Source organism: Periplaneta americana, chromosome 10 (assembly GCF_040183065.1).
Source record: "Periplaneta americana isolate PAMFEO1 chromosome 10, P.americana_PAMFEO1_priV1, whole genome shotgun sequence".
In the NCBI taxonomy this organism is placed as follows: Eukaryota; Metazoa; Arthropoda; class Insecta; order Blattodea; family Blattidae; genus Periplaneta; species Periplaneta americana.
Genome location: NC_091126.1, coordinates 161,346,382 through 161,358,557, shown reverse-complemented (window position 1 = coordinate 161,358,557; position 12,176 = coordinate 161,346,382). Strand labels below are relative to the sequence as shown.

Genomic DNA, 12,176 nt, shown 5'->3' with positions numbered 1-12,176 from the left:
ACTGGCGTAAAATACAAACAAATCACTTCACTAGGTATAGGAGGGAAGAAAATTAGTTCATCCATTTACGTAAACTAGGAAATATCACGCTTTTGAGTTTGATAATTTTCATTGGGTTATGTTATGTTTTATTAACGACGCTCGCAACTGCAGAGGTTATATCAGCGTCGCCGGATGTGCCGGAATTTTGTCCCGCAGGAGTTCTTTTACATGCCAGTAAATCTACTGACATGAGCCTGTCGCATTTAAGCACACTTAAATGCCCTCGACCTGGCCCGGGATCGAACCCGCAACCTTGGGCATAGAAGGCCAGCGCTATACCAACTTGCCAACCAGGTCGACTTTTCATTGGGTTTTTGTTGAATCAAAATACAGTAAAGTATTAACAATGAGTGTTTTTATTCACGAACTGAGCTGTCCATGCGGACGTATTAATTATGCAGTGTACATTATACTGTCTACAGCACATTAGCGTATAATACACTATAGAGAATGAAGTTAAACTGAAAAAATAATCATAATATGGATAGCTAAACACGTTTTTTAAAATAGTGGCCGTTCATTTCGATACAGGCTTCAGTTCTGATGTGCATATTATCGCACTATAGACTATTGTACCTAATTGCAATTACCAGGTTCGTACTTCGTATCATAACTCATGTTGAAATAATTCTGTACCTACTCTATAAAATATTACCTTACGTACTGTAAATTCAATCTTCACTTCTGCCCGATCCGAAAAGATAAAATTACTCAGACATGCTATCTACTGTCCGTCCAAGTGGTTATGTCGCAGGGTCGTAGAAAGGGAGGAAATCACGTGATAGTTAATTACTTAACGAGGCCCTTTTATTTAAGTTATTTTAAACAATTGTATGGGTATAATATTACGTAGACGTCCAATTCCTAACAGAAATTAATGTTCCCAGAAAAGAGCTACGGCAGCCCAGCGACTAGCATTCACAGAGGGGCGAATAGAAGCAGGTGGGGGGAACCGGGATGCGACGTAGGCAAATGGACGACAGTACCTTTGCGAAAATGATTCAATATTGAAAGCTCTTTCGTCACTGGAAAACGTGAACATATTTTTGGAACGTACTGTTTACTATGACCGTAAGGCTACTATGACTGTATATGCGGTCTTGGATCTGTGTGGAGGACGGTTGTACTTCATTAGTAGAAGGGACGGGAGTGAAGTACATTAAAAATCTCAGGTACAATAAAAATTGAAGTAAAAATAAAATGATGTCCCTCTATGTACAAATGGACTTTCAGGGTTTACTGGAATAAATTATTAATAGCCCTACTTGATACACTCATGTCCGTGTTGCTACAGCACTGCATTTATGCCAATAGTGATACGTCACTCTAATCATAATGTTCAAATTGCGCCTTAATGTACGCCTACATACGCTGGCTCATTGATTGACACGTTTAAACATCCAAAGCATTCCATTATTTTCTGGCAACCTTCTTCCACACGCTGGAAAAACATTGCAAATTCCTTAATTGGTGCTGTGTAAACGATGGCCTTGAGATACACCCGCATATAATAATCCATTGGATTGAGATACGGGGATCGTGCAGGTCATGACTCGTCCTGTACGGTCTGTCCACTTGTGCAGAAACTGATCATACGCCACAGTATTGAAATTTCGTGACGCCCCATCACGCATGAACCATATAGAGCATATCAGATCCGGCGAGTCGCCCTCGAGTACCGGTAGCACTTTTAAATATTGTCACAGAAAACTGAACAGATTTTATCTATTAGTATTAGCAGCGCTTGGCGTCAGATATGACTTCGATGTCAACAGTGCACTGGGAACAGTTATTATCTGACTACAATCTGTACACTAAGAGGATTGTTGTACCTATTATCTATTGTTGATATATGCAGTCCTGTAATTCGTAAGCAGTCGACCATAAACACATGTTTATATGGAGGTTTTGTGTTGTTTTGAGGTCTGTTATCCACACCTCACATTACTTCCTATATAAATGGAAACACCCTGTATATATGCTAAGTGTAAACAATTGTCTTGTCTATATAATCTGTAAAATACCATATATGTAATCGTGCTATTTATTGATATAAAAATGGATAATGATGTAAATTGTAAAATAAGCGTGTGCCGCATAAACATATTTTGTACACCGACCAATTGGAAAAAAATGCATTTGAATAGGTTATTGTTGAAAGGCACCAAGTCCACTTTTTTAAGTTTTGAGATAATCGAAAAAGAAACTGTTTTGTGAATAATCTATCGAAGATTAAACCAAAATATATTGTACAGATATATTGTGTAGAATATATTTTGGTTTAATCTTCAATAGATTATTCACAAAACAGTTTTTTTCAATAATCTCAAAACTTTAAAAAGAGGACTTGGTTCCTTTCAACAATAACCGATTCATTTGTAATATTCAGAAGGAAGCTGCTCGTTGAAATAATAGGTGACGGGAATTTACATATCAGTACAATGCGTGAAACATGTGAACTTTTCGAATATGTGAGAAACGGGACTGAAATCGGGAAATTCTGATATATTAATTTCATGTCAAAGCTTCGATGCTAGAATGAACTAATGTAGGCATAGGCCTATTTATTGTTATTTAACACATATTTTTGGTAATAGATCCTGACCTAGATTATTTTAAGTTTAATACATGTAAGATAAAGTGAAGCAAATTCTTTAGCCCACTTTTCCTTTCGTCTTTTTCTTAATTTTAATAGGGTAAACTGTATAGTGATTGACCACTTAAGCTAATGAATAATAAAACAATGAAATAACGGAAAACAGTGGTAACTTATTGAGAGAATTTTAAAGGCATTGGGTCAAGTGAAGATTCAGAAACAAATCAAAATCAATAAACAAAAGAAAAAATAAAATTTTAATGCAAAGATAAATTAAATAAACACAAGTCCACTTTTACAGTTATTGACCGTCTACTGCACAGTTATTGACCACACGCTTATTATTGATTGACCGTCTACTGCACAGTTATTGACCACACGCTTATTAGTGATTGACCGTCTACTGCACAGTTATTGAATACTCATTTATTAGTGATTGAACAACACATTTTCACAATTTTCACTTTTTTCTTGTCTGTTTCGTTTCTCTTCTTCTGATCTTTTTCATTAAGAACTATTCGCCACCGTCGTAGCTCTGTCGGATAAGGTGTTTGCCTGCCGATCCGAAGTTTCGTTCGGGCGCGGGTTCAATTTCCGCTTAGGCTGATTACCAGGTTGGGTTTTTCCGAGGTTTTGCCCAACCGTAAGGCAAATTTCAGGTAATCTATGACGAATCCTCGGCCTCATCTCGCCAAATACCATCTCGCTATCATCAATCCCATCGACGCTAAATAACCTCGTAGTTGATACAGTGTCGTTAAATAACCAAGTTAAAAAATAAGAAAAGAACTCTTCTCGCTGCCTTTTCATTCATTTCTTATTCGCTTCCTTTCTTCTCTTGCCTCTTCTTCCATTTTTCTCTTTTGTGCCTTATCAGAAGGAAGTGTGTGTCATTTCTCTGATGTTGTTACAAATGGCTTCACCCAGCACTGGACGAGGACCAAAGAACACTTTTCCTTCAACGGGATATTTGTTTCTGGACGCTAAGGTTGCTTTTAGGACACCAAACTTCTTGGCAGCTTCATTTAAATCAAATCCACTGCGGACAGGTTCTGTAGCGTTTCGTAAAGCTTCCCCTGTATAATGCACTTTACCTGGCTTAGGCATTATAATATAGTATCAGTCCTGTAAAAATCCCCATCATTTAACCGATAACATATATAGAATTGAAGCACATTGGTCATTATTCTAACAAATAATTTATGAACGACCAATCACTGTAGTTTGCGGACATACACTTTATAGTGATTGACCACGGGGCATTTTTATGTCATATAAAAACTTTTACAAAATAATATTCTGTGGACGGAAACCTTATACCTTTTCTCACACTGTGAGTGTAAAAACGAGCACCAGAATTTATGTATCCTTTGCAGAATAAATAAATTATTGCGTGCATTATTCTTAGCAATTTCTCTAGTTACTTACACTTGTTTAAGTTCAGTTGCATTTCCAATCGATTTCAGTCCTCTCAGACAACAGACACTAACTCAGTGGGATGAACAGCGACAACTAACCACAAATAAGGGTTGTTACTAGAGGTATATGCAGCAAAAAGTGAAATCACGATCGTGGTTTATTTATTTATTTATTTATTTTATTTATTCCACTCTTTCTTTCTTTCTTTCTTTCTTTCTTTCTTTCTTTCTTTCTTTCTTTCTTTCTTTCTTTCTTTCTGGTAGAGTTAAGACTATGAGGCCTTTTCATCCACACTACCAGAAGTGAAATACAAAAAGGAAACAATGACACAAGTAGTAATATTAATATTCATACTTTATTTATTTATTTTTTATTTATTTATTTTATTGCTAGTAAGTTTGAAATGAATACAAGTTAATACAATGTAAGAAAAACTAGCCCACTCCTAAATGAGTAAGATTCGTGCTTAGGAGGGTATTCCAATACAGACAAAAATAAAATTTAAATTGGGAGTGAATACAGATTAAAATATGTTTAATAAGTTTAAAACCAAAGTACAAATCTAATACATTTTTTATTATTATTTTTTATTAATTTGGAGAGGATTCATGGTTAAAATTATATTAGAATAAAATTTGTTTAATAATCTGGGTCCTTGACTCATGCTATGATGAAAAGCTGCATTGGTTTTACATTTCAGACAAACGCAGAGAATTCGTATTTTTAGTTCTATATTTATGTAGGCCTATATACCTTTCAAAGTTATTAAGATTTTTGTGAAAATATTTTAATAAAATAAAATAATAAATGTGTTTAATGTCGAAAACTTTGAAATGTTTAAACCACAATTCAATTGAGTAATCTTTCTGCCTTTTTAAACAAATTTTTAATACTTTTTTTCTGTGTAAAATTAACGGATAAAGGTTGGATTTATAAGTTCCACCCCAACCTATAATACTTAAATATAAAAATCATTTTCATGCACAATAACAAGCTTGCATATAATGAAATATTGACTAAACATGATACATGACGTGTGTGCGCTACGTAAATAATATGTATTTATTTTGTATTTTATGTAGCAGTAAATAATAAGTACTAAACACTTAACAATCCTATAAATATTAATGTAGAGTTTAAAGAATATCACCAACTTTAATGGTTTTCTAAAAAGATTTCTAAATTACAAATCTGAATTTTATTCTTTAAGGCTATGGCCAGACGATGAATAATTGTAGCCGAGTTTGAGCGACAAATGAAGCTGCTGTAACTGTCGCAAAATGCGTGGCCAAACTATACCACAAATACTGCTCAGTTAGTCAGTTAAAAGTAGCTAAATTTGGCCATTAGACGTTTTACACTAGCGACAATTGTAGTCCAGTTCTTTTGTGATGTTCTTCTGTGATGGATCGTGAATTACCAAACCACCTTATGTTTGTTGCTAGTTCGACGTAGGTGTCGTAGACAAATACAATGGTGAATTCATCCTATGATTAGTGAAAAATCAGCTCGTGGAAAATTTGTACTTATTCTTGAGAAACTTGAATTTTATCCACACATTTTTTTATGTTATACTGTGCCCGGCATACAGTGTACAATTTACCGGTGTTATAATCGAACATAACGCGCGTTTAATGGAGAGATCCGACATTTTACCCATGATGCTCAGTTCCCCATCGCTGATGTAGGCTACACCAACACACCGCCTAACCGCAAAGCTATCTTAAGAACTATTAGAGTTAGGTGATTTAAATAATTTGCTTGTGAGTATTTTTTTTAATTAACCCTTTGAAGCGCAGTGGTTACAGTACGTAACCACCTTTTAAATTTGAGTTTCCTGCTTACTTACAGAGTGGTTTTTATTTCAAAACTACTGCGCTGCGTTCACTGATCCCTAGTAACTGCAGAAGAATTTTATTTTCCCTATATTTGTGTTGCTGAGCCTGTTCATTAAGATGGCCGATGTTGTTGTATATACAGGGACATCATTTTATTTTTACTTACATTTTTAATATTAACCTGTCTATACCTTTAGAGAACCGGAAACACCGCTTGCTCCCCCCTCCAAGACTGGAGTTCGATGATACTGGCGTAAAACACAAATCACTCTACTAGGTATAGGAAGGAAGAAAAGTAGTTCATCCATTTACGTAAACTAGGAAATATCGCGATTTTGAGTTTGATAATTTTCGCTAGGTTTTTCTTTAATCAAAGTACAGTACTGTATTAAGAATAAGTGTTTTTACTCACGAAGTGAGTTATCCATGCGAACGTATTCATTATGCAGTGTATATTATACTGTCTACAGCACATTAGCGTACAATATAAAGAAAGAAGTTAAATTGAAAAATAATCATAATATGAATATTTAAACACAATTTTGAAAATGGTGGCCGTTCATTTCGATACAGGCTTCAGTTCTTTTGTGCATATTATCGCACTATAGACTATTGCATCTAATTCCGATTGCCAGTTTCGTCCTTCGTACTAGTAACTCATGTTGAAATAATTCTGTACCTACTCTACGTACTGTAAATTCAATCTTCACTTCTGCCCGACCCGAAAATATAAAATTACTCAGACATGCTATCTACTGTCCGTCCAAGTGGTTATGCCGCAGGATTGTAGAAAGGGAGGAAATCACGTGACAGTTAATTACTTAACGAGGCCCTTTTATTTAAGTTAAATTAAACAACTGTATAATATTACGTAAACTTCCAATTCCTAAGAGAAATTAATGTTTTCATAAAAGAGCTAAGACAGCCCAGCTATTACAGAGGGGCGAGCAGAAGCAGGTGGGGGAAATCGGGATGCGACGTAGGCAAACGGACTGTACCTGTGCGAAAATATGATTCAATATTGAAAACTCTTTCGTCACTGGAAAACGCGAACATATTTCTGGAACGTACTATACTCAGTAACTCAGTACTGCTTACTATCTGCGGTCTTGGTTCTGTGTGGAGTTGGAACTTCCTTAGTAGAAGGGGTGGGAGTGAAGTACATTAAAAAACTCAGGTACAATAAGAATTGAAGTAAAAATAAAATTATGTCCCTGTAGTTGTGGTGTGGAAGACTCGCTATGTGTTTTTATTTCAGTTGTATGCTAAAATATCACAGTAACGTAAATTTCTATTTAGTATTTTTTGTCTTTCGTTCTTTTAGAACATATTTCAGTAACAAGATTGTAATTTCTTCGACACATGTGGCATCAATATAGAAATAATGTGCTGGTTTCAAAACGTAACCACCATGAAACAGGGTAGGTATGCTTACCATATCCAACAAAACGTTCCATTTTCGTGTCAGCTTATTCATCATGGCTACAAGGAAGAGATGGTTGGTGACAATCACAAAGTGTTTTTGTCAAGTTTTTCACAAGTTTGAATCTGATGATCTCTAAGGCAGCAAAATATCTATGCATGTGGACAGTTTGACATGGGCGTATTGGTTTACCACACAACGAAAAAGAGATCGTGACATGAAACATGATGAGAGTGATAGCCGTACGTCATATGCTGGAGTGTCCTGACTCAAGTGGAAGGATAGAAGATCCATTCTTTTCCTTTCTAATTACCACGATCCATCTATTGTCGCCACTGTTTTAAGGAAAGAGAAGACTGGAACAACCACTGAAATTGCTAGTCTACAACTCATAAAGGACTACAGCAAACATTGGTTTATGTTGACAAAGCTGATATGTTGAAGTCCTTGTACGAAATTGATAGAAAATGCAGAAAATAGTGGCACCGTATTTTTTGGTATTTTGTTGATGTCACTGTGACTAATGCCTTCTTGGTATATTCATGAGAGGTCAAGGTGGAGAACTGACTCTGAAGAATTTCAGGTTGGCAGTTGTTGATGGTTTGATCGCAGCTAATATTCCAAAACCTACAGGGAGAAAGACAGTACTAAAATCTGTGTACCACTTCAAGCCAACTGTCCCATATGAGAAAAGATTCGACAAGGTGGCACATACGCCTGTGTGTCGATATTCAAGACTCTGTGCTTATTGTAGCACTGAAGTTCAACCACACGGGAGTAAATGGGCCTGCAACACATGTGAAGTGGCACTTTGCCCTAATGAGACCAGAAACTGTTTCCTTTTGTATCATTCACAATAAGTCTGAAGGCATTGTGTTCTGCAGTATTGCATAGTGGTTTTACCATGAAACCACCCTTTTTCTGTGTCAAAAATTGAAGTTTTTCAAATTTTTAAAATTTGAGGTACTTCTCTTAGACAAATAAAAGATTAATTTCATTGCAAACATAATTTTTTATTTCCCTCCCAAATGCGTGCATCAAAGGGTTAAAGAACTTTCTAGAAAAAATTGTCGGTTTATTTTTGTGGCACTCTGTATGTCTGTTTTCTTGCAACCCAGCGTTGCTGTAATGTAAAACTGGATGAGCTCAAAATGTATAAAGCCGAAAAATGGCTCCGACTCACCGACGATGGTGCCGTACTCGGCGATTGCGGCAGCCACGCTGCTGTCAGGCACGTCGTGGGGCACCCCGGAGAGAGAGACGACCACGGCGTCGCTGTGAGCGTCCTGCATGGGGATGCGCTCACCACGGAGGGTGAGACCCGTCTCCAGCAGGGCGTCGGCGTCTTCGTCCTTGGAGAGGCAGACGTAGCAGTTGGAGCCCTCGACGCGCACACCTCGAACAGCGGAGTCGAGTCTGGAGCCCAGCTGCGTCTCCAAAGCATCGATCACCTCCTGTGACTGCAACACCAGACGACTGTCCATACTTATGTCTTTATTAATTGTGCAGCATTTTCTTTAAATTCAAATTTTAAACATCTATCTTTAGTGTACTTAGCCACCGGCGTGGCTCAGTCGGTTAAGGCACTTGCCTGCCGGTCTGAAGTTGCGTTCGGGCGCGGGTTCGATCCCCGCTTGGGCTGATTACCTGGTTGGGTTTTTTCCGAGGTTTTCCCCAACCGTAATGTGAATGCAAGGTAATCTATGGCGAATCCTCGGCCTCAACTCGCCAAATATCATCTCGCTATCACCAATCTCATCGACGCTAAATAACCCAGTAGTTGATACAGCGTCGTTAAATAACCAACTAAAAAAAAATTAGTGTACTTATCAAGTTTCATATTATTAATATAATAATTTGAATACGAAAGCCTATATTTATATGTTTTTATGCTCGACCATGCTGAAATGTAGTAATTATACACCTGGTAGCAGTCCTTTAATGCATGTCATTAAAGTACACCTACTCATTAAAGTACAGGTCTTCAGCCAATGACAAGTCAGCTTTGTACCGTTATATCGATTATTCTCGGATATGCAATCGACAGACAATTAGCGAAAACTCACGGAGGCTGGAAATCCAATACTGTCGCAGAAGGTTATGTTCTGTTACTATAATAATTAGCGTTAATTGTAAATAATATTCAAATAAATTCAATTTGTCATCTCGTTTTTCAATTCTAAATCATTTTACAGGTTATATCAGACTAATGTTCATTCTTATTCTGTGCCAAGGTCAATGACATTCGGCCTCGGAAAAAATCAATACTTTCGCGTCTGCGCACATCTCACAATTCAGGTCAGTTCGCACATAACCATAAAAAGATCTAATTTTCAATACTTTCAAGTTAGAAATATGGTCGAGCATAAAAAGTCGTATGAAACTTGCCTATAATGGTAATTAAGACGCTCGTATGAAAATTATGAAACTCGCTTGCACTCGTCTCATAAACAAACATACTTGCGTCTTAATTACTACCATTATAGGCTCGTTGCATAATGTACTATTAACAACTTAAAATTTCGCATTTTAAGAATCAAATTTAGCGTATTATAGTCATTTTAGTGTTAAAATTTAGCATTTTGTAGCGTTTTGGGTTGGAACATTTTTATGAAAATTCCAAGTATTCAATATATTAACACGCGCATTTTCTACATATTTTAACATAAAATTGTTGAAAATAATAAATACATACGACATAAAATGACAGCGAAATATCTAAACCTTAACCGATTGAGCTACGCCGGTGACTTAAATAAACATATATATCATATATCATATCATATCATATCATATATCATATCATATCATATCATATCATATCATATCATATCATATCATATCATATCATATCATATCATATCATATCCTATCCTATCCTATCCTACCTATCCTAACCTATCCTATCATATATCATGTCATATATCATATATCATATCATATCATATCATATCATGTCATATCATATATCATGTCATATATCATATCATATAACATATCATATATCATATCATATCATATCATATCATATCATATCATATCATATCATATCATATCATATCATATCATATCATATCATATCATATCGTAAAAGGTAAAGGTATCCCCGTGACATGCCATGAAGGCACTTGGGGGGCATGGAGGTAGAGCCCCATGCTTTCCATGACCTCGGCACTAGAATGAGGTGGTGTGGTCGGCACCACGCTCTGACCGCCCTTTACCCCCGGGAAAGACCCGGTACTCAATTTTATAGAAGGCTGAGTGAACCTTGAGGCCGTTCTGAAAGTTTGGCAACGAGAAAAAATCCTGTCGAACCCCGGACCTTCCAGTCCGTAGCCAGCTGCTCTACCAACTGAGCTACCCGGCCGCCTCATATCATATCATATCATATCATATATCATATCATATCATATCATATCATATCATATCATATATCATATCATATCATATCATACCATATGAAGAGTTCACTCCAAGAATGATGTACACTATGTCACTTTCTTGTCGAAAATGAACCAAGACTGTCATTGCATAGCTTAAGACATATAAAATGTACATAGAGAGTTATATGGCATTAACACTGATACTCATTGTCCTGTAATGATCGAAAAATCACAGTTAAGCTTTGAGCGCTAAGCATTTCAAACTTTCAATTGCTTCTCCTGCAAAATGCATTCCAAATGACATTCATCATTCTTGCAGTGAACTCATCATATATCATATCATATCATATCATATCATATCATATCATATCATATCATATCATATCATATCATATCATATCATATCATATCATATCATATCATATCATATCATATATCATATCATATCATATATCATATCATACCATATCATATATCATACCATACATCATATCATATCATATCATATCATATATTATATCATATCATATCATATATCCTATCGTATCTTATCGTATCGTATCGTATCGTATCATATATATCATATCATATATCATACATCATATATCATATCATATATCATATCATATCATACATCATATCATATATCATATCATATATCATATCATATCATATATCTAATCATATCATATATCTAATCATATCATATCATATATCATATCATATCCTATCATATCATATCATATCATATCATATCATATATCATATCATATATCACATCATATATATCATACAATATCATATCATACCATATGAAGAGTCCACTGCAAGAATGATGGATGTCACTCTCTTGTCGAAAATGAACCTAGACTGTCAATGCATAGCTTAAGACATATAGAATGTACATAGAGAGTTATATGACATTAACACTGATACTCATTATCCTGTAATGATCGGAAAATCACAGTTAAGCTTTGAGCGCTAAGCATTTCAAACTTTCAATTGCTTCTCCTGCAAAATGCATTCCAAATGACATCCACCATTCTTGCAGTGAACTCATCATATATCATATCATATATCATATCATATTATATCATATATCGTATCGTATCACATCATATCATATCATATCATATCATATCATATCATATCATATCATATCATATCATATCATATCATATATATCATACAATATCATATCATACCATATGAAGAGTCCACTGCAAGAATGATGGATGTCACTTTCTTGTCGAAAATGAACCAAGACTGCCAATGCATAGCTTAAGACATATAGAATGTACATAGAGAGTTATATGGCATTAACACTGATACTCATTATCCTGTAATGATCGGAAAATCACAGTTAAGCTTTGAGCGCTAAGCATTTCAAACTTTCAATTGCTTCTCCTGCAAAATGCATTCCAAATGACATCCATCATTCTTGCAGTGAACTCATCATATATCATATCATATAT

General features: G+C 35.6%; 1 protein-coding gene across 4 annotated transcripts in view; it reads right to left on the bottom strand.

Moving 5' to 3' along the window:
* LOC138708117 (mucin-4-like) overlaps positions 1 to 12,176 on the bottom strand; it is a 203,161-nt gene that overhangs the window by 26,606 nt on the left and 164,379 nt on the right. For all 4 annotated transcript variants that reach the window (XM_069838321.1, XM_069838322.1, XM_069838323.1 and 1 more), the window contains one exon: positions 8,502 to 8,778. In XM_069838321.1, the coding sequence (XP_069694422.1) occupies positions 8,502 to 8,778 (277 nt within the window). The remainder of the gene's footprint in view (positions 1 to 8,501; positions 8,779 to 12,176) is intronic.